The sequence below is a fragment of the Salvelinus namaycush genome, chromosome 1, assembly GCF_016432855.1.
Source record: "Salvelinus namaycush isolate Seneca chromosome 1, SaNama_1.0, whole genome shotgun sequence".
Lineage (NCBI taxonomy): Eukaryota > Metazoa > Chordata > Actinopteri > Salmoniformes > Salmonidae > Salvelinus > Salvelinus namaycush.
In genome coordinates, this window is record NC_052307.1 from 40622289 (window position 1) to 40643643 (window position 21355).

A 21355-nucleotide genomic window follows, 5' to 3' on the forward strand; every position below is an offset into this window, starting at 1 on the left:
GCAGAAGTGGAACAGAGACACTAAGCCAGGGCAGGCATCTATTCCGAGGAATGTTGGTTAGGGGAGGACGGCAGGAAGAGACAGAAGAGAGGAGGCCATCTTTACAAGACTAAGTGTGGGACACAGCCGGTTGAATACAACATTAAATATGATAGGAAAGCATCCAACAAGAATGTATGATTACTGGCAGGAAACAGAGAAAGTGGAGCATGTACTGATACAGTGTGGATATGAGAGGGAAAGAGAGAATGAGATCCAGTATAAGGCAGAAGGGGATACAGAAATTGAGTTTAAAGAGCATACTGAGTAGAACATCATTAGATACAGTCCCAAATATGTTCTATTTTTTAAGAGAAACAGGGCTGGCAGGTAGGATTTAGTTCCTCCCTCTCTGGCCCACACTCCAGTACAGTAGGTGGCGGTAATGCACCATAACATTCAATGCCAACCTCAGATAAACCCCACTGAAGAAAAAGTCAGGCCTCTGTCTGCCACCTTGCGTTGTTTTTGTGCAACCAAATCCTGTGTGCAGCCCCCCGGAATCAGTCCTTGCATTTCCTCTTTCAGGAAAATAACTGCTTTGAAATGGTATGGGGGTAACTTACTCCTTCCATCATCCTTTTAGAGTATACCAACACCCTCTATCCATCACTGACCATGTCACATCTCTGGTCCTGTCCATCTGTCCTCCATGTCTACACAGGTATGTGTGTCTGGTCTATGAGCAGTCAGGCTGCCTCTCCTGCACCGAGCCGGTCCTCACCAAACTCTCTGGAGACAACCCTGGAAAGATCAATATCCAAGTCTTTCGACAGACATACGGACTGGGAACTCCCGTAGCTGGGACCTGCTATCATCCAGAATAGGATGACTATGTCCCTAAACTCTATGAACAACTGTCTGGAAAATAAACAGACTTGTGAGATACATGAGTATCCTGAAATTGGCTGCATTATAAATTGACTTGTGAGTATCGTGGGATTCACATTATGTAGCTAAACTACAGAAACCCCAACAATTAAGCCTTTTTTTGTTTGTGCCACTCGCTTACTTTACCATTGTGTACTGTGAGCAATGACCTATATTTTCTCATTATGACCCATTGACAATGAATCTCACTATCCCCATGATCAGTCACAATAAAACAACTCATAATCTAGAGTTGTGTTCAATTCTTTGTAAGCATTCTCATTTACTAGTGTGTTTACAGTTTTAATTAGTTACTCCCTATAGAATCAGTTCTCCTTTTTGTAGACACTGGCAATGGTGCTGGAGATAATTCATATGAGAACGTGCCCGAAGTGCCCCTGAAAATTAAACCTGAGCCTGCACAAGCCATGGCACAATTCCAAAAATAGAAAATGCATTCAGTAGTGGACCTTGAATGTGGCCAAGTTGACCTGTATCTGTAAAGAACAATCAATGTCAGCTGACAGTATATGTGAAAAAAATACAAATTTACTTGCACTTTGAGCATTGAGGTGCTGTTTATCTATTAAACATGTACTTTACTGTAACCAAGTCTGATCTAATAAATGATCATCTATTAAATACCCATAGTAATAAACCACATGGGAGCATAGATTGCAGTGTGAGGAGTCTCTTTACCATGTGCGGATAAGGAAATAAAATAAACATCCCAATGAAGTCAAAACTTTGTGTGATGAGCACTTTATTTACAAATATAATTAAAAGCTTGGATGACAGACTCATGCTCTCTCTTAATCCTGAAAAACAAAATTAAAGTGCATGCAATAATAAAGCATTTATTTTACTGATCTGGTTGATAAGAAAATACACAGCTTGTAGAGTGTGGAGGTTACAGCAAAAATAAGGATTAATTTCAGTTGGAAATTTCAGAGCAAGAAACCAATTGCCCGATTGATTCGACTTTCAAATACTGAACGAAGAGGAAGGAGAAAAATGTAATTATTATTATTTTAAATCGATTTGAGTAACAGTTAAAATAGTACAATACGAAAATAAGTAAAAGCTCTCCAAAAAATCCTTCTATACACAAAATACATGTCCCTCCCCAAGCCCCGACAAAGCCCTTTGTGCTACCTGGGAGTAGGGATTCACATGTGTCTGTGTCTGGAATGACACCCTATTCCCTACATAGTGCATTATTTTATATACTATATAGTGCACTAACCAGAGACCCAAAAGTACTGCACTACATAGGCAATAGTGTGTCATGACTCAACCATGTGGTATTCACATTACCTGCCAGTGCAGAGAATCAGTATGATACAGTGGTATCAGGGTGCATTGCAAGTCTCCCTCTTCAGTGTCTCATGTCAAGTCAATAATCAAATTCTCTCCAAAAGGAGGAGTCACATTTATTTACTGTACCATTACGTAGACTATGACTTTAAACATGTTCTCAACGTATCAAATTGCTTTAAATTTTCCATAAAAATTTCCTGATGAATATAAAAAGCAAAAAGAGTTGAAGGAACTGGAAGCAGGGCCAAGAAGACAATAAGGCTGCAGAAGGAGGACCAGTTTGTTTTTAGTTTTTCGGCTTTAGCACAGCTTGAACAAATTATTAACCTCTAATGCATGATCATTGAGCAACACAATATTATTCACTTCTATTGTCTCTTATTCTCTCCCTCTGGTTTCCACTTTTAGTTACACTAAAAGTGTCATCATTGCACAAGAAACAGGAACACCGTGACATTGTATTGTTATTCTTTAAAACAAAGACAACCTAGGAAGTTATCCAGCATTTTTTGTCATCTTGTGACAGACACCACGAGAGAGGGGGGCCCGTTGGCTATAGACCAGCGCAGGCACTGGGCTGGTTTGTATGTGGCTGGTGTGTGTGTTTGTACACACATTTATGTGTAGCTGTGTGTGTGTGGGCATCAGTAGCTAAAGACCCTAACTGCCCGGGTCCAACCAAAACCAGACCAGGTCATATCAGGTCACGAGGCTGAGGAGGAACAGGAGGGTCGTCACACCAGACGACGAAGACGAGGTCACCAGGGCTGGCCTAGTCATCTGTAGTCATCCTTGGGGGGGTCCAGGGCCCCCAGATTACCAAAGCCCAGTCGGAGGCTCTCCATGTCGAACGTGTCGATCTCTCTCTCCTGGCGATCCAGCAGGTGCTTGATCCTCTCTGTACGCTCCTTCTGAAGGGAAGCCAGCTCCTCTTCAATCTACAAAAGCACAACTTAGTTAATTAAACTAGTGGAAGCAAGAGCATTTGGAACCAGTAAGGTATGAGTATTGCAGAGTTCAACCTGCATGGGCCACTGTAGTGTGTGTGTGCAGGCTTTTTCAGGTTTTGGCTTAGCTTTGATTTTTGGGTCAGCGTGGATTTGAAATTCAGCATAATTCTGTAACCACTCCGTCAACTAACTACAAACAGAAATACGCCTGCACTAGCCATGAGTAGAGCCAGACATAATTTACTGCCAATCAATCTATTACAGCCATTGTCTGCATCTTAAATCAATAAATATTAGCTGTTAATCTTTAATTTTCAGTGTTTGGTACAGATTTATTCCATTCCATAAAGCCTCTAGATACAGATTACATCCGGCCCCTGAGACACGCTATCTAGACAGTGGATCGAAATCAGCAGTCAGCACTTCTCTGGAAGCTATAAGTCTGGAGTGTGTTCATTAGGAACCAAATGGAAAAAGACAAACTGAAACAGGGAGGGACCACCTGACATGGTCCAATAAGAAATGCACATTTTTGTTTTCTGTTGCAGAACACTTTAAAACATCTTCAGTTGCGTGTCCTGATGAATACAACCCTGATGCAGGGTTAACAATGACGTCACCTGATCCAGAAAGCCTGCAGGGCAACAGATAGTCACCAGATGGCGCCACACCACCACTGGTTGCATAATACTGTAATGATACTACTGTAGGCTACTGCCTGGGAAACAGGAACTGGATCAGGGCTGCATGTTCCTTTGTTATCAAGGAGTGATATAGCAATGACATCATTGCCTTGGAAAAACATATTATTCAAGAATTTGAAAAATATATATTCTGACTGATAAAGTGGCCTATAGTGATTTGAATGTATGCAATGCCAGGCCATCAGCATCCACTGTTCAGATGTAAATTGTCAACAGCGGTGTACAGAAGTATTGAGTGGGGAGAAGAGGTGAAAGAGAAGGTGTTGTGACACCAGATTGTAGAACACAGAAAGGAGTACATGACTCAATGACTCAATTAATACAATAGTAAGTAATGTATTATTGTTATGGAGGACCATATTACATAATCTAATATCATAAATCAATTATTCATTTTTAAAACACTGGGTAGGATTAAAAAATAGAGCATGTTGTAAGAATAATACAACACTAACATGATGGGATTTTGCAACCAAAACTGAGTGCATGACACATTTTTTGGGGCCTCCATTACAAATTAGTAGAGAGTGAAATGTGTGTCAAATGAAAGTGAAGTCGGTCTCTGTGGGTGCGTGTTGATTCTGCTTCCAGCACATTGTGCTCCACAAAGGCACTGCCTGCATGAGTGTGAGTATGTGTGTGTATATATGTGTCTGTCTGCGCTCTGTGCATCTGTCTGCGTATCTGTGTCTGTTTTTGCTCCTCCCTACCCCTCAACCTTTTGTTCTAGGTGGGCTCTGTGTGTGCGTGTGTCCGTCCGTATCGGTCTGTCTCTCTCTCCATATCAGTCTGTCACTCCCCACTCAACACCTCTACCTTTTGTTCGAGGTGGGCTCTGCGCAGCGAAACCTTCTGCTCCAGCTTCTGCTGCTCTCTGTCGTGCTGGGCCTCGGTCTGCATCTTGATCTTACTCTGGTAGGCATTCAGCAGCTCCATCTCCTGCTGCAGCTGCTGCCTCAGAGCCTGGCACTCGGCTTCCTGGGCCTCGTCCAGACGCAGCTGACGGGGAGAAATAAAGAGAAGACCCCAACAGAGAAAGGGGGAATAAAGAGAGAGTGGGAGAAAAGGAAACACAGGGGGAGGGGAGGGGGAGGAAAGAGGGTGGTAGAGGGAATAGAATAAGAGTGGTGAAAGAGATGAAGGGAGAGGGGCAGTGAAGAGAAGAGAAAAGAGAGGAAGAAGCGAGGAGAAAAGGAAATAGAAGAAGAGACCGGACGAGTGATGGAAATAAGAGAAGCAAAGAGGGTTACAAACTCCTACAATGACCTAAATCTCCTATGCCTTGGGGCCTAAGATTATTTGATTCCCATATGGAACTATTCTTAAATGTCAGATATTAGTTAATAAGATCTTTGACATTTATATGAATTAGTTCTTTGAGATTGTCAAAGGAAATGATCAAATATTATCTTATTAGTTACAAAACAAATTTAGTTAGTAATCCCAACTCGGTCATCAAAACACCCGTTCTCCATTTTGTGCCGACTCACCGCCTGCGATGCCATCATCTCGTTGATGCTCTGTTCGTACTGCTCAGCCAGGATGGCCAGTTTCCTGGTCTGCTCCTCCTTAAGGGCCTTGAGCACCGTCTTGTGCTCGCTCTTGGGTGTAACCTCCATCTGGTGGTGTCTCAGGGCCTTGTACTGCTTGGTCTGGACCTTACACGTGTCCTGGAACTGCTTCTTAATCTGCAGCTCCATGGCCTGGTGGAGATGGAGATTGGAACAGGTAGGTGAATGAGGAGAGTGTTAAACACAAGCACACACACAGATGGATTTTAGGGATCCTGTTGACCCATTACATTCAGTTTCTACTGTATGTTCTTTGCCTGTCCTAATATGGTTCATCTTCTGATGAATGCAATGCCTTGTTACATTTAAGTCTTTTGTAACCAACACTTAGGATTTCCCCTTTTCCAGGACTGCGTGCACTAGCTGCACACCCCTAACCCTCACCTTGAGGTTAATGCTATTTCACTATGTCTTGCTCTATATAATCTGCTACCTGGTTAGATCAAAGCCTGTTCCTGGAGAACACCTAATGTAGCTACCAATGTAGCCATCACATTCCCAGGGTTGCATTCGCCATCTTTTCCTGGCCTCACCCGCACCTTGAGGTTCTTGGGCTGCTGCCGTAGCTCCAGGACGTGTTTGCGGTGGAGCTCTCTCTCGCGGCGGTTGTTGTACTCTATCTGGTTCTCCAGTTCTGTCTGGTGCTGAAGGCGGATCAGGTCCATGCGGAGCTTCTGAAGGGTCTTCAGCTGACGATGCTCCAGCTCCTGGGTCGATTCATCGTGTCTGATCAGCATGGCATGCTCCATCTCCTTCTGGGTCTTCTTCTTGTTCAGCTCCTGATCAGAGTGGGAGAGAGAGGGGGAGGGAGCGAGAGATATGGAGAGATAGGGAGGGATAAATGGAGAGAGAGAGAGTGGGAAGGGGAGGAGAGGGAGGAAGAGATGGGAATTATCATGGTCATCCATGACACAAACTTTGCTTTTGTATGGGAAAGGACATTTGGTCTGGAGCATCAGTGTCACGTGGTGTTGCCCTTATGGACATTGCAGACACAAGACTACACTTCAATTCTTTGTGCATTTGTTTTCTGCTTTTTCAAGGTTCCTATTGTTCTACTATGGCAATGTCACTAGGTAAATAACATCTCAAGCACAACAGTGCCACCATACTATAGGCAATAACACACAGACACTATCTCCAAATACTCCTAAAAATCTCCATTATTTCTATCCTTCAAGTCTATGAGAGGAGCAGTTTCAGGGCTGGCTGGGTTTTGGTAGCTTGGTCCCAGGGCTGTTTGTGCTGAGTGGACAAGACAGTACAAGCAGATCTTGGACCAGGCTAGCTTTAGGGTATCATCCAATGTGCCCCTAGGTTTCGGGTGGACGTCCATATAAGGTCTCAGACCTCCTAATACTTTCCTACTCCCCCCCCCCTCCTGATTTACAGAGCAGATTAGGAGATTACTGCATTGTTGCCTTGCTTATACTTTCTAATCTGCTTTCCACGAGATGCAAAACCCCTTCTCTGTGTTTTTCACAAAACAATTGGAATACTGGTATTGGTCAAAGAAGTCTACGATTTGGCGAGAACATTGCTTTTCATGTTACAACATTGACCATGTGAATGTTATAGATAATCAGTTGGAGTTGGACATGTGATATTCATATCCCTATTGGATTGCATAGTGTTCACTGCACATCACTACAGACTGAACTTGAACTAAAATGTGTGTACATCCAAACAACACACATCCCACTGATTCTCCACACGTCATCCACTCCTCCTTGCCTCTCGTTTGAAATATCTATCTGTACATCTATACAATGTACCTCTCGTATCTGCTCCTGTTCAAACTCGTGCCTCTTGATCATGACTTTGCGTTTGAAGCCTCTGCAGTTCCTGTCGTAGAAGACTCTCTGTTGGCCCAGGAGAAGGGCCTCCTCTTCAGCCTGGCTGTGCTGCAAGTTCTCCTTGTGCTTCGACAAACGCTCCTGCTTCTCCTTCTTAGGGGTGTGGTGGTCCTCGTTCATCTCCTGAAGGGATGGAGATTGAAGACAGATTAAGGTTAATAAATATATATACACAATTTTCTCTACTTTTTCATATTTTTTGATACTGAATGTTATCAGATCTTCAACCAAAACGTATTATTAGATAAAGGGAACCTGAGTGAACAAATAACAATGCCATACTTATTTCATTTATTAATAACACCCAATGCCCCTGTGTGAAAAAGTAATTGCCCCTTACAATCAATAAATGATTGTGCCACCTTTAGCTGCAATGACTCCAACCAAACTCTTCCTGTAGTTGTTGATCAGTCTCTCATGTCGCTGTGGAGGAATTTTCGCCCACTCTTCCATGCAGAACTGCTGTGGGTTTTCAAGAATGAACTGCTCGTTTCAAGTCCTGCCACATCATCTCGATTGGGATTAGGTCTGGACTTTGACTAGACCTTTCAAAAACTTCAAATTTGTTGCTTTTTAGCCATTTTCATGTAGACTTGATTGTGTGTTTTGGATCATTGTCTTGCTGCATGACCCAGCTGCGCTTCAGCTTCTGCTCACAGACGGATGGCCTGACATTCTCCTGTAGTCTAAGACACTGCATCTCAGTGCAAGAGGCATCATTGCAGTACCTGGTTCGAAGCCAGGCTGCATCACATCTGGCCTTGATTGGGAGTCCCATAGGGCGGCGCACAATTGGCCCAGCGTTGTCTGGGTTTGGCTGGGGTAAGCCGTCATTGTAAACAAGAATTTGTTATTGACATGACTTGCCTAGTTAAATAAAAAAGGAAAAAATTTAAATAATTATCTGACAGAGAGCAGAATTCATGGTTCCTTCTATTAAGGCAAGTCATCCAGGTCCTGAGGCAGCAAAGCATCCCCAAACCGTCACACTACCACCACCATGCTTGACCGTTGGTATGAGGTTTTTATTGTGGAATGTAGTGTTTGGTTTTCGCCAGTTATAATGGGACCAATGATCCAAAACACACACTCAAGTCTGCATCAAAATGGCTAAAAGCATGGTAGTGGTAGTGTGATAGTTTGGGGATGCTTTGCTGCCTCAGGACCTGGACGACTTGCCTTAATAGAAGGAACCATCATTTCTGCTCTGTATCATCCTTTCTGCTCTGTATCCTTTCTGCTCATAGCAAGACAATGATCCAAAACACAATCAAGTCTACATCAAAATGGCTAAAAAGCAACAGTTTTGGAACTACCTAGTTAAAGTCCAAACCTAATCCCAATTGAGATGTGGCAGGACTTGAAATTAGCAGTTCATGCTTGAAAACCCACAAATGTCTCTGATTTAATGCAGTGGGCCAAAATTCCTCCATACCGATGTGAGAGTATAATTATGTTTTGCTATTTGTAAACTCAAGTTCTCTTTATTTAATATTTGGTTTTGGTTGAAGATCTGATAACATTCAAAACTATGCAAAAATAGAGTAAATCAGAAAGGGGGCAAATACTTTTTCACAGCACTGTACTTTGTTCCTACACCTTTATTTGGACTAATGGTCAGGTGTGCAGCAGATCATCTCATTATCTAAGGATTTATTTCAGGCAAAAATATAGCGATAGATAGTGGGAATTATAGACCCACTCCCTCAAACACTTTTGAGGTGTAAATACAGACATATTTTAGATTTTGGGGTGAACTATCTAAATGTATAGTAGTGTAGAAAACAGAGTAAAATAGAAAACAGAGTAAAATAAATTATCAGTAGCTGTCTGATAAGCCAGAAGTCCCTCTGTCACCAAATTCTGACTCAGGCTGCATCACAGAAATTCAGTTTTTGGGTGAACTATCCCTCCAGTTCAGTGGAGGTTGCTGCGGGTAGGATGAATGGAGTCAATGGAATGGGGTCAAACATGTGGTTTCCAATGGTTGATACCATTCCATTGATCCCATTCCAGCCATTACTATGAGCCATCCTCCCCTCAGTATCCTCCACTGCTACAGTTAGTGTCTGTCCCCATTCGGTTTCATGGATGTTATGATAAATCCATGGTTGTGTCCCAAATTGTACCCTATTACATTTTTAGTGCACAACTTTTGGACTCTGGTGAAAAGTAGTGCACTATATAGGGAATCCATGTCTTAATACACTCTCAAGCTAAAACACTTTGTTAAGTGTATTAGATCCCTGATCTCTCTGTGTGGAATGATTCATCTCTACCTACAGTTTGTTGGGATATATGCTATGGCCTAGTTCCGGTCACTAAGTGAAACATGATGTATCTAACAGTCCACAACAATGGCTCCAGTTTTGAGAAATAGTGTGTCAAGGTTCTTAGAAACAAAAACACAACTTGTGTGTGTGCGCGCGTAGTGAGTAGGAGGGGTGACTAAGGTCCTTTTCTTTTTACCGGCTTTTTCCTCCCCAATTTCGTGATATCCAATTAGTAGTTACAGTCTTGTCCCATCGCTGCAACTCCCGTACAGACTCGGCAGAGGCGAAGGTCGAGAGCTATGTGTCCCCCGAAACACGACCCTGCCAAGCCACTCTGCTTCTTGACACACTGCTCGCTTAGCTTTAAGCATCAGCTATCTGAGCAGCTTACTGATCGCTGCAGCTGTACATAGCCCATCTGTAAATAGCCTACCAAACTACCTACCTCATCCCCATATTGTTTTTATTTACTTTTTGCTCTTTTGCACACGAGTATTTCTACTTGCACATCTATCACTTCAGTGTTCATTTGCTAAATTGCAATAACTTCTCTACTATGGCCTATCTATTGCCTTACCTCCTTACTCCATTTGCACACACTTAATATAGATTTTTCTATTGTGTTATTGACTGTACTTTTGTTTATCCTATGTGTAACTCTGTGTTGTTTTTTGTCACACTGCTTTGCTTTATCTTGGCCAGGTCGCAGTTGTACATGAGAACTTGTTCTCAACTGGCCTACCTGGTTAAATAAAGGTGAAATAAAATATAAATAAATAAAAAACCTGGAAGCCAGCCGCACCAATGTGTCGGAGAAAACACTTCCCAACTGGCGACCGTGTCAGCGCGCACTGCGCCAGGCCCACCACAGGAGTCGCTAGAGCGCGATGGGACAAGGACATCCCGGCCGACCAAACCCTCCCCTAACCCGCTGCCTCATGAGTTTCCCGGTCGCGGCCGGCTGTAACACAGCCCGGGATCGAACCCGGATCTCTAGTGACACCTCTAGCACTGTGATGCAGTGCCTTAGACCGCTGGGCCACTCGGGAGGCCCGAACTCAGCTCCTTCTCAGTAAAAGGCATGACGGAAATACTGTACCTGTGTATGTTTGTGTATTTGCAGGTTTGTGTGTGTATGTGTGTATTCGGAGGAGGGCTGATTCCACCCAGCACAATACACAGCGTACCAAATGTATCATTCTATAGTCTCTTGTGATTCAGGGTGCTGAGATCAGTCATACTATACAAGAGACAGGGGAAGAGGGGGTACAGTACTAGCTAGCGGACACAAACAGACACACAGCTAGAGGCAGGAAACAGGGGCTGGCTAGAGGACATAAACAAACATAGCGTTGCGGACCTCTTTAATCTTCTCCTTGCAGAGCTTGTACTGCTTCTTCTGATTATCTAGGAAGGTGGTGAGTTCCTTCTTCTGCTGGGCCACTATCTGCTGCTGGAACTTCTTCTCGTCTGCTGACGTCGTCTTCATCTGAGGGGAGATAAGATGGGAGGGGGAGAGATAGGCAGAGATGTTAGTTAGCTGTGAAGGGGCCTCATACGGAAGAGAGGAGCAGAGCGAGAAAACACATGCCTAATGTTTCGCTAGCTAGCCTTCTGGCTTACATTCCTCCAGGTGTTCTTGTATGACAAGGAGGGCATGCTGGATCATGGATGTTAGCCTAGTCTGCAGAGTTACAGATGACCTAGTTTGCTTTTTAACGTCTTCTCGACATTGGGTGGCAGCAATGCCCAACCCATAACATGAGTGAGTTGCCCTCTCCCCAAAGTAAGAAGGTGAGGACGGCATGGCACTTCTCTCGGACAGGCCAGTTGCTCTAGGTCAGGACCCCCAACCACCCCCTCCCTGGACTCCCCCCCCCCCCCCCCCCAAACCTACCTCTTTGTCACAGTGGACAGTGTGTCTCTTAGCCAGTTTCTCCAGCTCTATGTAGGCATTGTTGGCCTGGGTCTCCACCTCCTTCTGCAGCTTCAGTCTGTGTTCGTCCATCTCAGCCTTCAGCTTGTTTTCCAGAGCTATCAGCTGCTTCTGGTGCTGCCGTCTCATACGTTTATACCCCGACATCTGCTCCCGCAGCTCATTCTCTTGCTCATGCTCATGGATCTGCTTGGTCACCTGGTGAAAGGATATATTCAGTGAGGCCAATGAGGGCAGAGATCAGAGGTCAAAAGTGAAGGTGTACAGCCAGGAGTGGTATACAGGAAACAGATGGTATGCAGGCAACCACTAGTGGAGACACTGGAACAGAGCCCTAGCAGGTATAACATGCTACGCTAGGAGAACCTCAACATTGGTCTTCGAGGTTTAGCAGTTCCCTGTTCATGCAGATTTGATTTCATTCTAACTGGTTACTCAGCTTAGATTTACCATAAGAGTGGACTAAGATGTAATGTGAACCATGAATGAAGTGACATCTAACTGCTAACAACATTGGATGCATTACCAAAGCCTGGATCAACATTGGGAAACATCAAAGCAACACCACGCTAGAGAGCATGGAGTTAATACTGTAAGAAACAGGACAACACAACAAAAATGCACCTTAATCTGGGAGTCAAAGATGTACATTGTAAACACTCAATATGACAGAGCTGGTTAAAGAGGTTTGAGAGGCTTTAAAGAAGTCACACCGACCGCTTAGCTTATAACACCGCCCTGCCGACTGATCAATCCCCCTATACAGTACAAAGCCAACCAACACCAACGCTCTCGACCACTGCATTAACACCAACCTCACAACAATCTAACAGGTGCAACCTGTAAAAACTTGCCCCAAACCAAGTGAGATGGAAGACATTTGTCAATGGCCTATGTTCCTCATAGGTGCCAAGGGCTTAAGCCAAGTAAATCAAAATCGCAACAATATAAAGAGTTAAGAGGACAAACAAACCAAACCTGACAAAAGGGACTATCCAGGTCCCCATAGTAGTCGTTCATCTTCTCATAACTCATCTTCTTAAGGCCAAGCATCATGGCGACGTTCATGTTCAACAACCGTGCGAGCATCCAGAAACCCTGTGTGGCATTTCCTACACCCGAACCCCTCAGCTCAGCTTTACCCAGCCCAGCAACAAATCGGCAAGAACCGCGCTGGTTGGTTTAAGTTTAGACAAACAACGTTGGACAAACACGGCGGCTGTGGGCTACACAGGGGCAGCTACACAGGGGCAGCAACACAGGGGCAGGCGTGTGAACTGTGAATGAGGGGAGGGAGCGGGCTCCATGGGAAGGCAGAACAGAGGGGGCTCTTTGGGGGCCGAGCGGCGCTCGTTCAGCAGGTGGGTCACATGAAAGCCTCATTGAGAGAGGGAGAGGAGGGAGAGAGAGAGAGAGGGTGAGGAGAAGTGGTGTCAGAAACGAAGACAGAGAGGGGGGGCTGAGAAAAGGAGAGGCAGAATGAGAGGGAGAGAGAGGGTGAGAAAGAGGGAGATCCCCTCCTAATCTATCTGAATCAATACCCCTACTGTAATGCAGAGCCAATCCTAGTCACTTGGTTTCTGCCACCAAGGGCCAAGTCACGTCATGTGACCGCCATTCACACAGCCTGGCTCAAAGGAGGGAATCACGCTCCAGAGGGAACACTTCCAGGTCAAAGGTTATTAAGACATTGGATTGGGACACAATGGTGGAAGGACCTTTTGGTTGGTTTATTTGTTTAGTTGACCTTTTGTCAGGTCAGCCACTAAGTCAATGACCTGGTTGATCAAGGGAGTCTTAATGTGTGTAAAGTTGTATTTATTTTGTGTTTATTCTGTGTTAACATGTGTTATACTTCGACTTATACAATGATGTAGTATTCTATCTAATTGGCATGTTCAGCCATTTCAAAATGTCACAATGGAAATAGTTCTCTTTCAAAAGAAACAGGATGTTGTACAGTGGGAAAATGTTTAGACCTATACTTTTCCCACTTTGCTACGTTACAGCCCTCTTCTCATCAATCTACACACAATACCCCATAATGACAGAGCAAAAACAGGTTTTCAGAATTTTGTAAAAATGTATAAGGCCAAAGAGTGTTTGAGGAGAGGATAGGGGAAACAGAGCTTAAATGACATATGGTGAAGTGATCAGGATGAAGAGAAGAGACAGCGGCCTCAGAATGCCCCCCTCAGACAGTAGTCCTCTCTTCCTGTGGATAAGCTTGGGGCATCTACATCTCTGTCTGTCCCCATAGAGAGGACCTTGCTCCTCCTCTCTCTCTGTCCCTCTCTCTACAGCCCTCTCAGTCTGTCCCCATAGAGAGAACCTCTCCCCCCCTCTCTTTTTCTCTCACTCCCCCTCTCTCTAGATCCCCCTCGGTCTCTGTCCCTATAGAAGACCACTAGATAGACTGACATCCTAAACAGGGACTGTTACTTAGAACCAAAACCTTTGAGATTCATCCGTCGACAAAAGGCAAGCCCCTTCCTTTGCCCATATCTAAACTCTTGTTAGTGTATGACTGGTGCAATACCCAACCGTAACTGACATGTACAACATTTAGCAAAGCATGGTTGGATTGAAACTATTAGCATTGTCTATAGAATAGAGCCATAGATATTCTATGTAAATAAACAAACTAAAGTACTGTATATGTGGCCTAAACCGAAACATATACAGATCTCAGATGGGTATAAAAAGTGTTAATACATGTTATCTTATATTAACATCTCTTGGTCTCCTGAGTCTCCCAGTCTGGCTGACCTGTAATAACCCCATTCATCCCTCTCTCCTCCAGATGGGGCTCACTATCCCTCTCTTCTCTTTCCCTCTCATCCCCCCATTGCGCTCTCCTCTTAACCGCTATCTAACACTTCATTCAGTGAGACCAGACAGAGCACACCACACTCTCCTCTCCCGCTTTTTCTCTTGCCTTCAGTCTCATTCCTCTCTGCCTACTTGACTCGCTCTCTTGTCCACTTGTCTGTCTGTGTCTGTCTCTCCTCTCTCCCGCTCTTTCTCGCTTTCTTTCTTTCTCCTTCGCTCTCCATCTGTCTCTCTTGTCCGTCTGTGACTGTTTCTCTCTCCTCTTTTCTGTTCATCCCATCCGCTCATCTCTTCTCCCTCCCTTTTTCTTTGTCATTATATCGCTTATCCTCCCTCCCCCCTCTCCCTGTCTCCCTTCCTCCCTCCACCTGCTCTTTCCAGTCTGAGCGAGCAGTGCAGGTCCATCTGGGGACGTGTGCTCGCCTCGCGCCAGCCAGAAAGAGATGATGTCATCGAGTCGTCGCAGCAGCAACAGACTACACGCTGTCTGAATGCAACTATAACCTGCCTCTTTTGGAGAATAACTAAAACAACCAATTCACTCGGATTAACTGATGAACACAGTCAACAACAAAGAAAGGGTCAGTATTGACAAATGATAAAAAGACAGCACTAACGGTGGAAAACACTCCACTACCAGTCAGTAAAGATATGTAACACATGGCATGTTAAGGACATAGACACACAGAAACTCTGTTTCCTCCCAGTTCCCCCAGTGCTATAGCTAGTCCAGAAACCAGGAAATCGGAAGGAAACAAATCGCACAATTAAAACCAGTGGTAGACAGACCTTAGACACCATTACCACTCTAGATAGCTGCTTACTGGAGCCCTGTAACCATGACAACAGACATGGAGAGGGCAAGAGAGAGAGAAAGGCAAGGATGGTAATATTACTCCATACTGCCTGCCCCCCCCCCCAACCATAGAGGGGGTATGAGACTGATATTAGTGAGGGGAAAAGTACAGGAATAGAAGAGAGGGAGGGAGGGGAAGAGGAGGTGAAGGCGAACGGAAGGATAGTGAAGGACCGGGAGAAGACAAAGGGGTCTAGTGAGAGGGAGGGAGGGGCGAGAGCAATAATAAAGAGCGGGAGGGGAGGACAGGAAGGAAAGTACAGAGAGGAGAGAAAACAATAGGAAGAGAATGAGAAGAATGAGGAAGGGGAGAGAAAGAGGAAGCTAGAGAGAGAAGGATAGCGTGCAAGACACTCAAAGGGAAATAGAGACAGACAAAGGGAAAAGAAGAGAGGGTAAGATGGACAGAGAATGGGGGAGACTTGATATCACCCAGGGAGAGCAAACTATGATGTTAGCCTTTACACGCAATGCTGATTTGATGGTGGATAGTGGACACAGAGACAGAGACAGATGAAGCTAGAGAGACAAAGGTGTGTTGACCCTTACCAGCGATGCTGATTTGATGGTAGAAAAGTTGTTGTGGCGGTAGTTGTGTGCCTGGCTCTTGTCTGAAGAGGCTGGTCTCAGCTCTGGCCTGTGGTCACGTTTCACACCATCATCCCAGTTATACCCGTGGTCCTGACGAAAGAGAAGATACACATTTGAGTTTCATGGCCTGTTACTACAATGGTATAACTTTCACTGTGTACAGAATCAGATGAGAGAATGGAAAAATCCAGGGGAAATTTTGGATGGTAGTAAACAGGTTTTGGATTAAACTCAACACAAAGTGTGATGGTTAGAGTATAAACCTGGAGCTTTTGTAATATTTTTTGCCATAATGCCAATACTGCACTTCACTACAGTACATTGTTCATGACCAGTTACATAAGAAAAGGAACTATAATCTATAGACAGACAGTAGTCTGTCACCTCCTCATGTTCTGCTACACCCACGGTTGTCTTGTGACACATCGTCAACCTAGCCACCAAGTGACATTTTTAATAACAGTCTGTCATTGCAGGCAGATTAATGGACAAAGACAAGGAACAAGACGTGGCTAAAGATGAGGAATGACAGGCATCTCATAATCTGCTGCTGTTTGAAGCGTGTGTGTGTGTGTGTGTGTGTTGTGCTACGATGCCCGAGACAAAGAGTATTCAGAGTGAATGTCAGGCATTCAGCAGTGTGTCAACCTCAGCCTACATGGAGACGCCAGCGGAGAGGAGAAGAGAGGGCATCTTTGTTCTGAGGCTGTGATTCACAGCACTGATGAACTCTGGCTCTGTGTATCTCCATGTGTGTGTGTGTCTATCAAGAGCATATTTATAGGAATCAAGCAAAGCAGGATTTTGGAGCGGGAGAAAAATGTGTCTGGTTTCCATGGTGTCAGTGTTTAACAGCGTTAGGTTTGTTTGTGAACAGTATGATCATATGATTACCTCAGAGGTTGGTTGTGTGTGTTTGTGTGTTTCTTTGGACGTGGGTGGGAGTGAATAGTGTGGAAGCTCACTCGTTAGTGTGAGTCTTTATGTTTGTGTGTTGATGCACCCCTGAGAGCTGTCAATCTTGAGGACGTGGGTTGAAGTTTGGTGTAGGTGGCTGCTGGCTGAGGGTCCTAGATGAGCAGTACCTTATTGGCATGCGTGTTCCTGTTTGTTTGTGCTATCCTTGAGGACGTGAGTAGGTTTGGAGTGGGTGACAACCTGGCGGTTCACTGATAGTGATAGATGAGTCTTACCTTCTTCCTGTGTACACACTTGTGTGTATGCTAGCTTGTGTGTGTGTTTCTCTCCCTCTGCCAGTGTTACCTTCTTGGTGTGTGCGGAGGACTCGAGGGTGCTGTCGTAGTCATGGTGCATCATGGTCATGTCGGAGCAGCTCTCGTCTAGGACCTCCTGCATGCTGTTGATGCTGCTGCTCTGGCTACCTGTACTGACCGAGGTGCTGGGGATGGAGTGATTACTGCCCAGGCTGTTCATCTTACAGCTGGCCTGCTCAGATTCCTGGAGGGAGACAGAAGCAGGAGATGGGGATCAGTATTCAGTAAGGGAATTGTGGGAAACACACAAACACTTTTGTGCCACACGCTCCTATTTGTGTGACACACTCAAGCATAATGTCCCGGTTAGGCCAGACATGACTGTAGGACATAGCTACTTTCTGTCTGTCTGTCTGTCTGTCTGTCTGTCTGTCTGTCTGTCTGTCTGTCTGTCTGTCTGTCTGTCTGTCTGTCTGTCTGTCTGTCTGTCTGCGTGAAATGGCCTCGTTTGAGACAAATGGGTGTTAAATGGTCAAAAAAATGAATAAATAAATAAAATAAATGTAATCCCCTTTTTCTCCCCAATTTCGTGGTATCCAATTGTTAGTAGTTACTGTCTTGTCTCATCGCTACAACTCCCGTACGAGCTCGGGAGAGACGAAGGTCGAGAGCCATGCGTACTCGGAAACACAACCCAACCAAGCCGCACTGCTTCTTAACACAGCACGCATCCAACCCGGAAGCCAGCCGCACCAATGTGTCGGAGGAAACACCGTACACCTAGCAACCTGGTCAGCGCGCACTGCGCCCGGCCCGCCACACGAGTCGCTAGTGCGCGATGAGACAAAGATATCCCTACCGGCCAAACCATCCCTAACCCGGACGACACTAGGCCAATTGTGCGTCGCCCCTTGGACCTCCCGGTCGCGGCCGGCTGCGACAGAGCCTGGGCTCGAACCCAGAGTCTCTGGTGGCACAGCTAGCACTGCGATGCAGTGCCTTAGACCACTTAATGGTCAATTTGACATGACTTTGAATGTGTGAGTGCTACGTTACCCTTGGGCCTGGTTCAAGACCTGTAAACAGAAGAATAGGTATCTTCTCCATGTCAACCTTTGCTGACCTCTGAGACACCTAATCCTCCTCTGTGACAGTTATCCTTTTTGTGCCAAACAGGAATAGGAGTTCAGTTGAGGTTTAAGCCTTTCTTGACTCAAGAATCAAAATCTATCCTCACACATTCAAATACATACTACCCATTTTATCTTTGGTGAACATGGTTTGTTTAAGTGGTGTTAAACCCACCTCCTCCTCCTCCTGGCTCTCCCCCATGGGTCCGTTGTGTTTCTCCTGGTAGAGGATCTTCTTCATCTTGCGGTACTGCAGGTTGTCGAGCTCCCGCACCGCATCCTTGGTCCTCTGGATGAGCTCCGTGAGGACCCGTGGGGGACGCTCCCGACGGACGAAGTCATGCTGGGTAGAGGAGAGAGGGCAGAGGGCTTACAGGTTAGGATTCATGAGGACCCGCGGGAGGTGATTCTGATACACAGTCATGCTGCAGGGGGACAGGAGCAAAAGAGGTCAGAAGTTATACACAGTGTCTGTCTGTTTGACTGTCTGCCTGATTATAAAGTATGTAAATATGTGAGATATGTACCAAAAAATGTCTAAGGGTGTTGACAGGGTAGTCAGTGTAAGTGTAGAAACAGGTCCACAAAATGAGGGAAGACCTCTTTTAAATGTTTAATCTGATATAACACAGCCCTATAAATACATGGTATTATAAACATATTTTCTATATCAATAATATATCAATACTCCATGTGATTATTATTTCAGAGAATTATTTCTCTCTCTCGCTCTTTTCCCATTGGTCACTAGAGGGCGCCTGTGGGTTATTCAACCTAGATAGAGTTTCTTGTGCTGGTTTACCAGAAAAATAAAATAAAAAAATGTGTATATATAAAATACTCCATCCGATAGTGTTCATATGGGACTGACCGGTAGCGCGCGCACACGCGCTCACATACACACACATTTTTTTTGTTGCTAAATGCCTGCTTAGTGGAAATGCAATGCATGCAACCACTTGGGGGCTGAAACGGCCATGTATGTCTCTCCCTACACACCTTCCTTCTATCTGACAGATGCTGGCTGGCTGGAGTAATGTAATGGACTCTCTGATTCAGAAGGATGACATCATAGTCTGGAAATAGAGAGGAAACATTTTCCCGTTTTCAAACAAACGGACAGAGGGAGCGAAAGAGTGAGTGAGAAAACCAGAGCTGCCATGTACCAGGGGGTTGGGAGACAGAGAGACACACACAGAGAGAGAGAGAGAGAGACACACACAGAGAGAGAGAGAGAGAGAGAGAGAGAGAGAGAGAGAGAGAGACACAGAGACAGAGAGAGAGAGAGAGAGAGAGAGAGAGAGAGAGAGAGAGAGAGAGAGAGAGAGAGAGAGAGAGAGAGAGAGAGAGAGAGAGAGAGAGAGAGAGGACTAATCTTCAGAGTAATCCCTTCCCGAAAAAATTTAAAAACTATCCTGGGGACCATGAACAGAGTCGGACCGACGGTTCGGATTCTTGTCTTCCTTTCCCTTCACCCCCATTACAACATTTTCCTCCCCCATTTTTTTTTGTTGATGCATGCACCCAACCATGCGATTCGCCAAAGATCATGGGAACAGTGTAGTAGTGTAGTTTTGGTAGGAGTAAAGGAGTATGGGAAGCGAAGTTTGACTCTATATTGAGGAAGTGGAACCTGAAGGGAAAGAGATTAGTGACCTGATTTCTCCTAAAGAGCTCAAAGAGGGGCAGAGGGCAATGAGTGTGTGTGTGTTTGTATTAATCAGGGGCTTGAGGGGCGGTGATCTGGATGCCCCCTGCTCCGACTCAGATTAGGAGCAAGTTGCCTACTAGGCACTGATTTAAGGTCAGTTTAGCCTTTTCCCCACTAATAATTATGGTTAGGATTTGGGAGAGGGAAAGTTTATCCTAGATCTGCACCTAAGGGACAAGGGTTACTTCTACCCAGAGCTACAGACAAGCCCCCCCCATCTCATCCCCTCTAGCCCACTAACCCCTTCTTGGACAGCCAGGTAAGACCAACAGGCCAGTGAGAGAGTGTGACAACCAATCAAGAACATAAAACTCTTAGCAGGCCAATAGGATTACTTCTCGGCCAAACAAACAAAAAGATCAACTCTACATTACATGGTCAGACACACAAACACACACAGATTAACAGTGGATTGGCCAATCAGGATGTACAAACAAAGGCTAGCTAGCAGAATACCTTTCCACACAACTGACTGATCTTGTACTGTAACACATGGGTCTATGGGGGCAGTCAGTCTGACTTTAGCTTTCATTGTGTGTCAAGGGGATATGGTCACACACACACACACACACACACACACACACACACTATGGATGTCTTATGAACCTCCAACACAAAGTGTACTACAGCGCAAGATAAAAAAAAGGTTCAAAAATGCTTAACAACAAAACCCTAACCCCTGTGGGATCACTGTGTGTGTGCGTGCGTCCGTATGTGAACAACACATCTTAACCCCTGTGGAATCTTTAATTCCTATTTTCTCTAGAGCTGTGGGAGGCAGTGAATCATCAGCTGTGTCTGAAATGGCACCCTACTCCCTACATAGTGTGCTACTTTTGACCAGGTCCCATTGGGTTCTGGTCAAAAGTAGTGCATTACAGTGCCCTCCGTAATTATTGGGACAATGAGCATTTTTTATTATATTGGCTCTACACTCCAAAAGTATGGAGCATAGCTGGGGGGGGTGGTTGATATTTGTGAGTCTAACTTTCTCACTAGGGAATAGGGTGCCATATTGGACGCATTCATCCAGATGGTCTTTGAGAGACTGACACGGGAAGTGAGGTCACAGTCTCTGACAGAGATAACAGGAAGTGCACTCACTCGCAGCAGCTCCCCCGACGAGAGTCTGTCCTGAGGAATTTTGAGTAGGCAGTAGTCAACGAAGCTCCGGAAGGGGTCCGACCTTATAGAAAGATAGAGGGATGGACAGGTGGAGCGATGGAGAGGTGGAGGGATGAGGGAAGGAGAGATGGAGTGGAGGTGAAGAGGTGGAAGGATTTGGAAGAAAACAGAATACAACCATGATTAGACAGGAATAAAAGGCAATAGCTGTCTCACCTTGCTATCTTAAGATGAATGCATTAACTAACTGTAAGTCGCTCTGGATAAGAGTGTATGCTAAATTACAAATTAAAAAAAATATATACACTCCCCTACGTATTTATTTGGACAGTGAAGCTAAAACGTTAATGAGGTGACAGTACAGAATGTTTGATGGT

The 21355-nt window shown here is 45.0% G+C and overlaps 1 protein-coding gene across 2 annotated transcripts in view; it reads right to left on the reverse strand.

Moving 5' to 3' along the window:
• Positions 1–1643: 1643 nt before the first annotated feature.
• Positions 1644–21355, reverse strand: part of taok3a (TAO kinase 3a) — a 99575-nt gene continuing 79863 nt past the window's right edge. For both annotated transcript variants that reach the window (XM_038988461.1, XM_038988468.1), the window contains exons 11-21: positions 20958–21039; positions 18318–18485; positions 17062–17256; positions 15757–15888; positions 11481–11717; positions 10944–11072; positions 7230–7433; positions 5994–6233; positions 5374–5586; positions 4700–4882; positions 1644–3167 (exon numbers count right to left, since the gene is read on the reverse strand). In XM_038988461.1, the coding sequence (XP_038844389.1) occupies positions 3006–3167; positions 4700–4882; positions 5374–5586; positions 5994–6233; positions 7230–7433; positions 10944–11072; positions 11481–11717; positions 15757–15888; positions 17062–17256; positions 18318–18485; positions 20958–21039 (1945 nt within the window). In that variant the 3' untranslated portion in view covers positions 1644–3005. The remainder of the gene's footprint in view (positions 3168–4699; positions 4883–5373; positions 5587–5993; positions 6234–7229; positions 7434–10943; positions 11073–11480; positions 11718–15756; positions 15889–17061; positions 17257–18317; positions 18486–20957; positions 21040–21355) is intronic.